The following is a 14,605-nucleotide window of genomic DNA, read 5'->3' on the forward strand; positions in this document are numbered from 1 at the left end:
TAATGGAAAAAATATCTGCCTCAAATAAAAACCAAATATCAAAATTTATAGAAACATGGTCTACGTATATAGACTTTTTTAACCTAATTCTGGTTACTTAATTCTGTCTGTTAGCGACAGCCACTATATCGTGAACACTTACATTGATGTTTCTGCATTTGGCAATTTATTATTATATTATATTATTAGTATGGGATTTTTTTTAATGGGCTTTAGGTGAACTGATGAATACACACACGCACACACACACACACACACACACACACACATACAAATATATATATGTATATATATATATTTAAAAAAATAAAAAATAAAATAAAAATAAATAAAAAAGAGAAAAAAACCATTTTTTTATTTTTATTTTTTTTAAAAAGGAGAGCAATGATGATGTCAAATCGAATGAACAATACTGAGCTCTCCTTAGAAAAAAAAAAATCCTATTCGTCGATAGGGGCTAATCCAGTGATTACTATTCAGCATTTCCACCCGTAGTGCGCACGGGAGCCGCCGATATGCGCCAATTAATATTTATGGACTGGACTGACCGTTCGAGAAACTCACGAAATTCTCAATGTCCAGTTTACTCCTGGTGTCAAGTGTCATAGGTTTGGACTGTATAGGTTTGATTCAATTGGAGTATTTCTCTTTTCGCCCTAAAGGTGTCGGTCAGAAGACAAAGGAACAGTGGAGCGAAGATGTGGATTAGCATCTTTAATCCAGGAACATCTGCAAGTTGATACAGTAGATACACTTCAGTGTACGGGCATACAGGCATGGGCTGCTATGATGCAGGCACTGTGGCTAACTATGGATGCTTGTAATCCCGAAGTCCTGTGTCCTGTCTGATCATCAAATGGTGAATATGTGTGTTTGGTTGAATTTATGTGTGGTTCAATGTGTGTTTCTGCAACAAAACAGAAAAACAATACAGCATATGAGTGTGAATACTTGACTCCTAATAAACACAAACACAGTATTGCATTACTTAATAGCACACATTGATAGGCTAAATAACTGGGCTGCAACATTACTAATTCACATGAACAAGCACTATGTTAGCTGTGCACATGAATGGCTATAAACACACACAAAAGTTGTACAACATACTAAACATGAACTAATTACTCAAAAGTATGACGCACGTAATGAAATTACATCACTAAACATTATTGTGGCCGACTACGGCTGTGGACGTCGTATAATGGTGCCACGCATTGAGAGCATAATGTCCCAAACTGACGGCAGACATTACGTGCAAAGTGGGACAAAACATGCAAATAAGCACACAAAACTATAGTGCACTTCTCTACTAATGCCTAACACACAGAAGAGAACACATTTATGTAGTTAAATAGTGTTTAAGACACTTAATTAGTTACGTAGCGAACTTCAATGAGGTACTCAATGAGCTGTCAATCAAATCTGCGTCGGAGCTTAATAAGGCACACAAGACACACGGTAGTGCGACAAATAAACACGATACAAAGTAAACTAAAACACTACTTAGTGTACTCACTTTTGGTCAAATACACACACGATCACCGCAGCTCGCAACACATTCTGTCATGGCGGCCTCCGACCGCACAATAACCGCTGCGCAACAAGTAATGGACCCAGAATGCAGCTCGCGCATCACAGAGGTAAATATAATGTCGTCACTCTATTCTTAACATGGAATATGGAAAATAGACAAATATAATAATGATGACTATTAATATTTGGAACCTTTCTAACAGATTAGCAGCACACTATTTTACACTTTAGAAACATTTGTAAAATGTTAAATCTCTCCGCATAGATTTTGGTCTATATGACCAAGTGACAGCCGAACCACAGTTGGGATTTTGCCGACTAAAACAGCACATTTGAGTAAGCCCCCGATGTGTTAAAAAGGGATTAAGAATGGCAACTGTGTCAAACTGTTAGCATCAAAGTGTGCAGAGTCATTTACATCTATCAAAGTGCCTATGAAAGTAATCCAATGGTCCTCACTGTTAGCTGTTAGCACGATTAGGCACCGCTACATGCTAGCAACATCCATGTACAATACAATGTCAGCATAATGAAGCCTTTTTTTAACGCCCTTAATTGGCGATTGTATGTGATTTAAGACCAATTTATGTTGTTAATGTTGGTTGCAATAGTTTGCAACTATCACTCCAAACACAATATGCAAATCAGCCGTTACACCGCGACACGCTGCTGGGAACAACTTCAAAATAAAAGCATTACAAGCTAAAGCATTCATCTGCGTTATTATTTGGTATGTAAGGTTTATTTTGAAGTAGCCCTTCTCAACCCGTTGGCGGTGTGTTTCCCGACAGATACTGTCAAATATTCCCCACAATGTAAACTGTAAACTGTTTACTTCACTGTAAAATCAGGAGATTAGCGGGAGAAATGACTGATTGAGAATCATGCAGGAGATAGAGTTTCGGGAGACTCTCGCGTCAATTTGTAAAATTGGCCAGTATGTTTTCTGTGTGCTGCATGCTTTCAGAGGTTTAAAAAAAGAAAAGAAAAATCTCAGTAATTTTCTCAAAAAGAAATAAGTCTTGAAAAGAAGAGGTATGGATGACAATTTTTGCGTTGGTGACTGTGTTCTCATACTGCTTCTTGCCTGAATGTATCTGGTATAGGCACCAGTTACAGTGTCCATAACCCCAATGAGGATAAGTGGGATTGACTGTAGCCATTAGGGGTGTGAATTGCCTAGTACGTGGCGATTCGATTTATATCACGATTCATAGGCACGATTCGATTCGATACCGATTAATCCCGATGCAAATCTATAAATTGATTATTGCGATTTTTTTAAACTCAAATTTAGAAAATACTTATCAGTAAACTTGTACATGTATACTGTAAGATTTGTATAAAAAATATTTATTTATCTGAAAATTCAGGTTGCAGTCTGTTTCATGTTTGAACAGCACTGAAATAAGATATTAAGGCTTAATGTTCCATTAATATAACATTCTTCCATGCTTAATGTGTAAATCCTAACCCTAAGTAAGATGTTTTGTTGAATATTCCCATAAAAAAATTGATGTTTAAAAATTTATTCGGCAGCATATCAATTCGAGAATTGCGCGCTGTAATATCGCGATATATTGCCGAATCGATTTTTTTCTAACACCCCTAGTAGCCATAATGTCCTTTCTATTAAAACGTATCATTCAACATTGTCTCCACTTCCATATCCTTAATGGAGAATGAGGGTCAGCTGCAATTTCGAAGAAACTGACTTATTATCACTAATGCAAACATTTCGGCATCTACTTAAACAATTTGAAGTAGATTGTATTTATCTTAATATTTCTTAACACCAAAAGGGAAAATTAATCGCATACCTATTGGTAGATGTATATTGTTGGTCTCAACAGTTCAGTAATATGACAGTGGGGAAAAAACTTACGCCGCATGACTTTAGCAAGCAAGAAATTCTTGAAAAAAAATCATGATAGCATTGAAGATGGTCTACGAATAATATCCACATCTTTTTCTGACTGCACCATCAATTCATAAAATTATGCTATATAGGATTTGACATTCGAACCACGATTAAGCAGTCAATGGAAAAAAAACGTGAGTTATTTTGTAGTTTATATTTCATAGCAATGATAGCAAGTTACAGAAAACAGTCGTCTTTGTGTATGTGTGTGTGTGTGTGTGGAAAGGCAAAGGCTTATGTTTAGATAGCGGCATCCTGCAGTGGTTAAACAAGAGGAAACAGATCTGCACATCACGCAGCATCATTGACTACAAGAGAGATTCCAGATGTCCAATAATATTGTGAAAGTCATTCAAGTCCCTCTACTGTTTACATCCTTTTCATGGAAATGGAAAACCTGACACACAGCACACAGGTCTTTTTATGGCTCAGGCTTGTTTTATAAGATTAATAAGCTGAAGAAGTAAACAGAAAGTAATCATAAAAAGTAAGCAATACTGAGCGTGCAGCTGGCATTTGGCATTATCTTTCGAAGATGAAGCTATTTTGATCATAGAAGTTCCTCAGCATCGCTTGTGTGGCGGTATATCCAAAGCAAGGTGGAGTAAATGAAGCCATTGTGCAACGTATGTCACCAAAAACAGGCATCCTGTACTAGGTCGCGCCTCATGTGGTACCCGGCGAGCATGTACTGTACGTCAGAGTATTGCAAGAATGTTGCTATTAGCAAAATTTTGATCTGTATTATGATAATGTAAAGAGAAAGAAAGGCATGAGGTACATTGGTGACATATACACACAAATCCCAAAGTGAGTGAGTAAAAAAAAAAAAAAGAAGAAATTCTGCAAAAAAAAAAAGAGACAGAGCAGTAAATAGGGTACAGTTCACGTGTAAAATAATGAGAAATGAGTAATGAGGTTACCCTCTTTAAATCAATGGGGGAAGATGCAGTGACGTAACTTTTAACTCTTTGACTGCCATGGACGTTAAAAGACGTCAAGTAAAAACCTACGGAGGGCCGCCAATGACGTTAAAAGACGTCATCCAATTTTTTTTTTTGAAACAGGTGGAGGAAAGCCTTGGCCAGCTGCTGTGAAAGTTTCAAGCAGATCGAGTTAGCCTAATGACTATTTTTGGCCCCTAGATGGCAGCAATGACTCTCTTTTGACAAGATTGGGTAGGCGTCAGTAGAAGACGTGAGGCGGAGCTAGAGGGGACAATGGCTGGGGAAGGGAAGAAAACATGGCGACCGGTTGCAAGCAGCTCACGGTCGAGCAGTTTTTTTCAAAGACGAAAAGCATCGACCAACACTAAAGAGCACATTGATGACGCCGATGATCATCATCGATGATGATGATGGTGACTCCGAGGTTGACGCTGAAGTTGCAAGCGTTTCCGCGGCGGCTATGACGACGTCATAAAGGTTCACCGGCTAGCGATGCTAACACCGGAAAACGCGGAGCACAACCGAGCACGTTTAGGCGGACGTTCAATCGGACGACGAAGAGTGCCCCGAGTCCAATGCATATTCATCGGAGGAGTGGGTACAGTCTGCTACTTGCTATTTATTCCCCGGAAAAAAAGGCCGTCAAGAAAGTGTAACGTCTGCACGCGAAAGGAGCCATCGCAAGTGAAACTAATCTGTTGTGCAAATCCTGCTGCGTCTCCTTGCACGCATGGGAGCGTTACAAAAAGAAAAACTGTATTTGAAACATCCCCATAATTGTAAATAGTACCACAGTTGCACACATTTGTAAATAGTTTGCGAAATTGTTTTGTCAAATTGTTATACTGTTGAATGGAAATAAACGTATTTTGCAATCTAAAAACACTTTTTCATTGTTGGTGGTGGTGTATTACAGAAGTAAAGCACTATTTAGGTGTTTGTGGCATCATTCATGGACAAAAAGAAGTGTAGAACTCACTAGAGTGCATGAAATAACATCGTTTCACAAAAAGCTCTTTTTCTCCGCTTTTTGTTTCAAAACAGAGCATTTCGGTGAAACTAACCATTTTCTATTGTTGATTACTGAAGAACGGAATAAGGTAGAAACAAACTTTTCTGATGAAAGATGAGAGTTCAATCTTTCATTTGGTAGTATGTGTGTTTCCATAGTCCAAACACAACATTTTCTGTGGACCTTGAAAGATCAGTCAAAATGCTTAAATCGGCTGGCACTGGCGACATCCCGTTTCTGAAAACGTCTGGCAGTCAAAGAGTTAACTTGCTGTATGTGTGTTGCCATGTTCAGCATCCCAAATTATTCATGCCTCTTCTGCCTCTCACGATTCACAAATCAAGGTCAATTGAGTTACTTTCTGGGATGTGCGCGATTGACGGAAATTTGCTTCACCCCTGATGCTACATTCTACATTAAGTCTTCATCTTTTTTTAAGTGCATGGTTGACTCAAATATAGATATTGATCAAGAGAAATAAAGACACTTTTAATCATCACGAATAATTGTGTGGATCAAAAAATGCCTCGTATTTAACAACATCGTCTCACTACATCTGCTGCGCTGCCGTCTGAGAAGAAATTCAAAACTTGGATACAAGAAGATGGTGAGACAATCAAAAACAGAGATAGAGGTCAGACCATTATTCTGGACGGCTGCCGTTCAGACGGATGTGAACCCCAAACAGCGGCCATCATTCAGTGATGCCATTTCCAAAAGATGACTCAGTGGATGCAAGTCAGTGAGAAGGCACGTAACGTTCATACTTGTTCTGTTCTCAGACGAACCTGAATAAAAATCAATTCTGTTTCTGTTTGGAAGGTGTTCCTTCTGTGTATAGCCAAACTTTTACTTGTTTATTTCGAGTCTTTGGGCATAACCAATCTCTATTGGAGACCACTTTGGTTAGGAAATATATTGGAAATTCCTGTGTTACAATGCGTGACAAGCTTTTATAGTTGTCACGCGAAGGATCATCACGTCCCACTATCCACCCCCCGCTGACGAAGGTGGAATAGGCGTTTACATTTAGTGGAATTTATTGTATATTTAACCATCCCGGTTTTTAATTTCGAAAATCTGGTCACCCTAATCAAAGCACTAATCACAATAACAAACCCACATTCTAAGTTCACCTTCACAACAAAAAAATAAAAGGTACTTCCAATATATTCTTATCATTTCTTTAAATAAATAAATAATTAAATACATATGTTGTGTTGTTTTCACACATTGGAGCTGCTATTCTGATACTAAAATATTATGCTTTAAAAATATGAGTTGAGGATATTCTCGATACTTGCCTACGGTATTTTGGCAAAAAGACTGACATAATACCCAGGCAATCTTTTAAGAACCAATCAAAAAGCTTCCTGGTATGGAAATGTTGGCCTTCTGAAAAGTATGTTTATATTGAGGCACTTTTTGCGGTGGGAGCACCTTTTGGATGAATAAATGTATCAAAGCAGTCTGGCATTGAGGTGATCAGCCTTGATTGCTGCTTCACAGTTGTGAGGTTGAAATTTTAAGACGCAGCTACCTCCTTCATTACATCAGCATCTCCAATAAGCAGAAAGAAGCTTGAATTACTGTAAAATATCCTGTTGAAAAGCTGAGTGGATGCTGAACTTCAGGAAAGACAGTGGACAAACACCTTTACCTAAATACCTTAATGGGTTTTGATTCACAATCTTCTCAATGATACTTGTGCTTTCTGGTTTTATACCTCAAGTTTTATCTTTCGCTCAACTTTTTATGAATGTGCTTTGGTAGAGAACTCAAAGAGCAGCCACTTTCTTGGTATGCTATTTGCAACTTGCCTTACCAAAATAGAGTCAACAGAATTAGGCTTGGAAACAATTTAAAGACTCATTGCAGGTGATTGAAGTACGACACCAGTAGTTTGCAATATTGAACTATTTCATGATATACTTGTATACTTCATTGCCAGTATCTCCTTAAACCCTTCAACTGGCACCACTATTGACTTAACCCTCCACATTTTCTTTAGTTATTCCTTCAGTCCTTGATATTTCTGCAGCTTTTTATGATCCTTTTTATATCACTCAGGATTGCAACATGCATCCCGGCTGCTGTCCTCTGATGTTTATCCAGCACTATGTCAGGCTGGTTGGCAATGACCAGTTTTGTCAGTCTGGATCTGGAAGTCCCACTGGATCTTGGCCTAGTTGTTGTTCTCAGCCACCTTTCTGCCATCTTGATTCTGTGACCTCCAGTCCATATTTGGTACAGATCGTTCTGTCATTGTTTAAGGTTGTCAAACCCTGCACTATACAAATGAATGCTGGAATGTTTATATCATTAAAAACTAGCTACTAGGGGTGGGAATCTTTGAATGTCTCACGATTCGATTTGATTCGATTTTTGGGTCTGCAATTCGATTCAGAATCGATTTTCGATTAAGAATTATTTTTGATTCAAAATGATTTGATTGACAATGATTTTTGCTTCAATCTATAGATGTGCAAGGAATTGTAATGATCTACTCCACTCTGACTCGCTAATGCTAATTAGCGCGCTGCTTGTGACACTTTGCGACACACTGCAAAAAAACTATTGTTATTGGAATAACTTGATCGTGACTTTTTCCTTCTACTCTCTAATGTGGCTACAACTTAACAGTGTATCAGACCGCGTGGAACCACACTGCCCCTAAGTGGCCAAATCGGGAACAACATGAACAGCGCTCCAAATAAAGGCACACACAGACAAAGGCAAGACAGTATAAAATAATTTAAATAAAATCTATTTTGGGACATTTAAAATCGGTTCTGAATCGTAGTAAAAATGAGAATCGCGATTCTTATGAGAAGCGATTTTTTGGCACACCCCTACTAGCTACCAATCTCCACACTCCAACATTCACATGACTGAATTACTGGTGTTTATCTGGACATCAACTTTGTGCATCTGCATGAGAGCACGGACACATCATATTTTCGATTTACCAGTGGTCACTCTGGGCTGTCAATCCCTGTTCCGTGTTCCCAACACAAGTGACATGAAGAGACAGTGTATCAAAGATGAGGTGAACAATAAAACCCCTTCCTGCGGCGGTCCTTAATCCTTCAACACCTGCGATTTCAAGCCCACTGCTTTGATGTGGCAGGTTCCGCTGCAGGGGGAAAGGCTTGATATAGCTGAATGAAAGTTCACATGGCAGATGTTAAGCCACCAAGCTTTGCTGATCAATCTCAGTGAATGATTACTTACTTGATCTATTTCTGGAATTATTAGCATTCTTTAAGTTTACATGAAGAGCTCTTTTCTAAAACTCGATAAATGCCAAATGTATTGACAAACCATTTTATTGTGTTTGTTGAACATGTTCAAGCATGTGGGGATAACACATCTGCCTCACAGTTCTGAGGTTGGAATTTTAAGACGCAGCTGATGGGAGTGTTGTTTTCACGTAAATGTCTATTATTAATTATTAATAATAAAATAAAAGGGTAGTTTGAACAAATTTCTTATTCGACAATCAAACTTGTAATTTCAAAAATGGAGGTAAAAATGCTCCATCTCTCACCATGAACCTTTTATCTGCACTGAAATGCCCTACTCATCCACAAGGCCTCAAGGGAGGCAATCAGCTAAGGACTGATTACATGCAAACATGAAGCGGTATTGTAACTGTATTACGTTGAATTGCTAAAAACAAAATAAGTGGCAGTTCAACCCTATCAAAGGTAAATATTTCCTGGTTTATTTCCCTACAGTCATGCTGCAGTAATGTAGGTTATGTCACCGTGGGACAGTGATAAAGGACACCATAGGATGGCTGGGCCAGCACAACCATCACTGCCCATTTTCCCTTCCAGTGGGAAGCAAGCTTAGTGGACAGAATGGGCAGCAAACAATGGAGACAATGGCAGCTCCAATATATGAAATACTGCTGGATGTCCAAGTATCCAGATGCAGTCTGCAGCATAGTGTCATAGGAAAGAAGTGGATGTGCAAAATGAATGAAGAGGTAGTGAATAAATGATAATGATGGAATTAGAGCTTAAATTAATTATTATTTTAGTGATTAAGTCAGAAAAAATCCAATACCAACAATCCAAAGATCCCACAATCTTAACATATGAGAGCATTCAAACAATAACTAACAATATAATATAATCCTAAATGAGGAATGATTCTCAATTAAGTGTTCTTTATCAATCATAATATTCATTAAACACTCAATTATTTCTGTACTGCACATGAAAATATGCCATATACCTTCAGCATCAAACATTCTGTTCTTTTGAGACAAGAAAATCTGTTAAAATGGGAAGCCAAAAGGGAGTTTGTCCTTCTACGTTTAATAAGCTCAACCAACCCCATTTCTGTCTGAGAGCACTCACTCTCTCAACAGACATGATGGGTGGTGGTGGTGGTGGTGGTGGTGGGGGGGGGGGGGTTTACAGGGAGCGGCTTCACTGTTGTCATGGCAGAGTTAGGGCTGCTTTGAAGTCCTTGGACCATTCAGTGCACATAACCTGTGCACTGCAGAGGAACTCTGCGAAAGTGCCCATTGCATGGTGATAGAAAAATGAGCCAATCACTTGGATCGGAACCCTCCTGGCAACACTCCTGCACGGCAATAACCGTTTTAATGGGCTGTCACTGTTATAAAACACAAGGCTAAATGATATTACTGGAATGGATATCGGGGTAGGCAATGTGTGCTTTGGTGTGATTGCAACAAGCGCGTGACATGACATGCACACAGCCCCAGTGCTGATGTTCTACCTCACTAGCTGTTTCTGGAGTGAGGTGGCCTGTCCCACACAGCCAGCCTGCTGTTATGAATACATGTGATTTGAAAACATAAAAGCTTGCGTTAAATTTTCATAAATCTTATCACTCATGGCAGCTATATCTTCCAGCAGAATATGCAACGTCATCAAATAAAAGCTGAACCTTTGACTGTTTTGATATGAGAGCAAATGAAGAGTGGCTTAATGTAGGGCTCTTGAGTGGTAAGTATAAGAGGAACACTATTCCATGAGTGATGCTTAGTCGTTGCCTGATTTTATTTACCCCTTACAGTATTTGAAAAGATTGCTTCGAGCCATAAACAAGGACGGTAGTTGAGCTGTACCTTATAAAATGTTTCCACCTAGCGGTAGAATCTAGTACAACATACACCTGAATTTTTATACAGACCTCAAAGACTTCTCTAGTTTTTACCCCTTTGTTAATCTGTGCCATGAGTCTATGTGTTCTACTGCATGCTCAATCATAATAATATGATAAAAATACATATGACATAAAAATGGAAAGCTATAACAGAAGGGTTGTACAAATATTGAATTTACAGTTTTTAAAATCAACATGTAACAAGTTATTGTCACTCCATACGAATTAGTTAAGTAAGCAAATATTTACATAAACCTTCAACCACAGAACATGGAAAACATGCTTCTGACTGCTATGCTAAAATATTTTTTATTTTATTTTTAAAAAAAAATATTTGCACGTTAGTTGGATAAAACAAAACATAGTAACTTGGTTCGTCGTTTTTGTTCAGTCTTAGTGTAAAAAAAAATACAATAAAAATAATAATAATAATAATAATAGTAATAATAATAAAATAATAATAATAATATGGAGGTATAGTTTATACTGTATTATAGATGCAAAAAGCATAGTTAGAATATAAATAGTGTGGTCAGTAGTAACTGTAATTTTGAAGGACAACGAGAGATGTAATGTCCAGACAAGAAAATGGGGCACGTAAAGGACTCATCTCATACGGCAGGTGTTTCTGGAGGTGCAAACAGTAAATGTAACTATCAGCAGACACCTCATTTAAGTTAAGTAGCTGTAGCTATGTTTGCAAATAGTAAGGCCTGGTTTTCAAATAGTGTTTCACCGTCACTCCGGGATTTTTGGCGTAAGTAAAATGTTAAGAGTGGATAGTTACCATTAGTCATTTTTAGCTAGCGCAAGTTAGCTTAACATTGTGGTGAGTGGTGACCATGTAAACCCGTCCATAAAACGAAACATGTGTACCGGTAGTCTATTTATAAGCATTTTAATCTAGAATACAACATACATGATGTAACAATTAATCCAATTTAATATTTTGGACGTAGTAGCTACAATTTTCTTGTGTAGTCTTTGAGCCCTTCCCAATTTAAACAGAAACAGTTTAAACATTTGAAAAAAAAAAAATAATAATAAATATATATATATATATATATATATATATATATATATATATATATATATATATATATATATATATATATATATAATAATCTCAGTTTAAGTGTTATCTATATATGTCAACATTTACATTAGCATGAACAAGTTGGTGTCATTGTGTTACCTTGTAGTAGCAGAGGATGGAATAGTTACAGGTTGGAGATCAGCCGATTATCTTTTCAGTGATGATGCTGAACACCCGGACACACTCAGGTTAGTGACATCATTCTTTCAGCATTCCACCACAGTCGGTCCTATACTCATGGCGCTGTTTTATTGTTTTCAGGGTTTTTCAAAGCATGGAGTACATCTGGGACATGGTGACCATTTTTCATAGCTTGTTCCTGAGTGCATGTGAAAAGCGAGGGAGTATCAAGTCAGTGAGCATCGGTCACTATGTGCTGCCTCCAGTCCCAGTGCAGAATGGTGAGGATTTTACCGCAACAGATGTTTAATTTGTGTCCCTTGAGGTCATTAGATAAAGAAATAAGAAGCAACCAAAACACATCACAACCACTGCAAACAACAACCCAAGTCGTTTTTTTTGCTTTATTTTTTTATTTTTACAAAAATAATTTTATGAATGTGGTCACCTCTATTAAAATCCCCTGCTTCCTTTGTTGAATGAATTCTACCCCTTAAATTAAATCATTATTAAGTACAAAATATCCTGGAACTCTCCTTTTCCTATTAGTCACTAAATTGCCTTATGTTTTGGCACTAATCTTTTCTTCTTTTTTTACAGAAAAGTGCAACGTCAACAGTTTGCCTTTTTACTAGGAAATGAAGGATGCAGACAAGCAGCTCTAACAGTTTTAATAGCCTGAACTATTACACTGATCTAAAAATTATAATCTGAATTTTTACTTTCTCTCCTGTCCTGACCCACTAGTAGATATAGATGAAGTATAATCAATGCACATTAGTGATTGTGTTCTTTGTGTCTTAAGCGGTGAGAAATGTGATTGGAAGGCTTATTTGGGAGCATGACCAGCAACCGACACAGGTGTGATTGATGGCTCATGGTGATGTTGTCACACCTTGCTGATCTGTTGAAAATTACTGTAAATTGACTGGTTTCTGCTTCTTTGTTATTCCTAAAGAGTTTTGCTGACCAGGCCGCCAACATTTCCAAGGAAGCAGACTGCAGCAGTGATGGGTTTGTTAGGATTTAACTGCAAATGTTATAATAAGAGCAACACAATGCAGTAATCTTGCGATTTTAACAGGACTGACCCACTTGATGCAAGCACATCAGAGACTGAATAGTGCACATGTGATTGAAAGGTTGATCCAATCAGTGACACTGTTACAGGTGACACATTTACAAATCTTTATTTTACCTTTTGAGGTCAGTATTAGACTGATTTGTTGATTTGCTTTGTTCATTTAAGGGGATGTCAGTACGTACAGCCTGAAAAACTGCTGCTGAGACTGTCTTACCGCCATCCAAATTGCTTCCCGGTGTCCAAGTGAAACAGTCATAGAGACAACAGTGACCATTTGTATGTAATTTACTGGAAATTGAATGCTGTTTGCTTACTTTAAAGTGTCAGCATGTGATTGTTTGTGCTTATGCAGATGATCTTTATTTATTTGAAGTACATGTCATATGGATTCTACCTATGTTTGTGTTTTCTTTAATGTTATTGATTTATTGGGAGAATTGAGAGACATGCTGAGACACAAATCTCGTGCAAAAGCTGAACTTTCTTGTGGTCAGTCCACCACTAGGGAGTGGGTCCTGGACTTCCTGACCAACAGACCACAGCACCACCTCGACTGCACAGAGAAAGGTTCTTCAAAGGACAGAAGATTGTGGGGAACAGCCTCCCCAAAACACAGCCTCAGCAGCAAATGGAGAAAAATAAGCTCTTCAAGGGCCCAACCCACCTCGTACAGACCTTCTTCCATGTTCTCCACTCAGGCAGGAGCCTCTGGACCATCAGGATGAGGACCACCAGGCTGCGGAACAGCTTCTTTCCATCCCTACACAAACACTTTATGCTTTTTTCAAATACAAAGAGCTGTCGGAAACTATTGTGGACCCAAATGCTTGACAAACAAGACTTAAATATAAACAGCTTTGGTTGTACACAAATGGTTGAGGTTGTGGAAATCAAAAGGGGGCTGGAGCGTTCTTAAAACCAGACTAGGGTGACACGGGTAAAAGAGGACTGTCTGAGACAAACAGGTGGGCTGGAGGGTGCTTTGGTCCTGAATAATTGGCCAAGAGGGAGCCTATGGAGCCTGTGGAGGTCCGCAGTCCAAAGTCAAAATTCCAATCCAGGTCCAAAGACAGTAATCTGGTGTTTTAGTCCATAATCCAAATCCAGACCCAATATTGTAAAATACAAAAACAAGGCGAAATACAGACAGGGGTCAGAAGAACATGCTGGATCAGATTTTGTCTGGGTCCAAAAACAGATGCAGGTAAATGAGGTAAGGATGGAGACTAATGCAAAATGGAAGTGACAATCTGGCACTGAGGTGGAGGGCAGAACAGGTTAAAAAGCAGGGAACAGGTGAAAGCAATGAGGCAGCTCTTATGAGGAATAGTAAAGATAAGGCACAACAAGAAATAGTTCACAGGAAACTGGCGCTTTAAAATAAAAGACTGAGCAGGAAATGAGTGGGATATGACAACCTTAACTAACATGGGCAATCCAAGCCTTTTGCATTTTTATTTCTTGCTATATTTGCAACATGACCATAACCATATAACCATGAATAAGTACCTCCCTTTTCGCACGTTTTGGGATTTTATTGGGCTAACCTGGTACCTGAGTATCACAGTTCATGCCAAATCATTAGGGATGAGGCTACATCAGGGCAAGGGAGCGCTACAGCCCTATTAGAAATCTAGCCCCAGAATTTTATTTGATATTCTAAAGTTTATTTATAAATAATTTTCTCTGACCCTGCTGCATCAATCAAGCTATGGAAGCTCATTCCCACCAGTAAACAAAA

At 38.3% G+C, this 14,605-nt stretch overlaps 1 protein-coding gene and 1 long non-coding RNA gene across 5 annotated transcripts; one reads left to right on the top strand and one right to left on the bottom strand.

Annotated features, from left to right (window-relative positions):
* Positions 1–699: 699 nt before the first annotated feature.
* On the bottom strand, positions 700–1,627 carry LOC144050051 (uncharacterized). The gene is made up of 2 exons (XR_013293774.1): positions 1,520–1,627; positions 700–907 (listed from the first exon to the last, which is right to left on the bottom strand). It is a non-coding gene; the product is annotated as an uncharacterized LOC144050051 (long non-coding RNA).
* A 9,464-nt stretch (positions 1,628–11,091) lies between these two features.
* Positions 11,092–13,688, top strand: terb2 (telomere repeat binding bouquet formation protein 2). Of its 4 annotated transcripts, none has more exons than XR_013293905.1 (8): positions 11,092–11,213; positions 11,767–11,848; positions 11,922–12,061; positions 12,586–12,641; positions 12,739–12,794; positions 12,865–12,950; positions 13,030–13,140; positions 13,359–13,688. XR_013293905.1 is itself a non-coding variant. In XM_077564237.1 (7 exons), the coding sequence occupies exons 1-6, from the start codon at positions 11,258–11,260 to the stop codon at positions 12,902–12,904; spliced, it is 438 nt and encodes a 145-aa protein (XP_077420363.1). In that variant the 5' UTR covers positions 11,144–11,257; the 3' UTR covers positions 12,905–12,950; positions 13,030–13,688. The 4 variants fall into 4 exon arrangements, 1 of the variants encoding a protein (XP_077420363.1); XR_013293904.1 differs by having other exon boundaries at positions 11,144–11,321; XR_013293906.1 differs by lacking the exon at positions 11,092–11,213 and adding an exon at positions 11,370–11,393.
* The last annotated feature ends 917 nt before the right edge of the window (positions 13,689–14,605 follow it).

This window comes from Vanacampus margaritifer, chromosome 4, assembly GCF_051991255.1.
Source record: "Vanacampus margaritifer isolate UIUO_Vmar chromosome 4, RoL_Vmar_1.0, whole genome shotgun sequence".
Taxonomy (NCBI): Eukaryota; Metazoa; Chordata; class Actinopteri; order Syngnathiformes; family Syngnathidae; genus Vanacampus; species Vanacampus margaritifer.

Bases quoted from the DNA above. Each gene is read 5' to 3' on its own strand.
- terb2 (XM_077564237.1), top strand. From the start codon at position 11,258: ATGTTTGCAAATAGTAAGGCCTGGTTTTCAAATAGTGTTTCACCGTCA. The intron at 11,322-11,766 runs GTAAGTAAAATG...GTTACCTTGTAG, and splicing joins GTCACTCCGGGATTTTTGGC to TAGCAGAGGATGGAATAGTT. The intron at 12,062-12,585 runs GTGAGGATTTTA...TTGTGTCTTAAG, and splicing joins TCCAGTCCCAGTGCAGAATG to CGGTGAGAAATGTGATTGGA.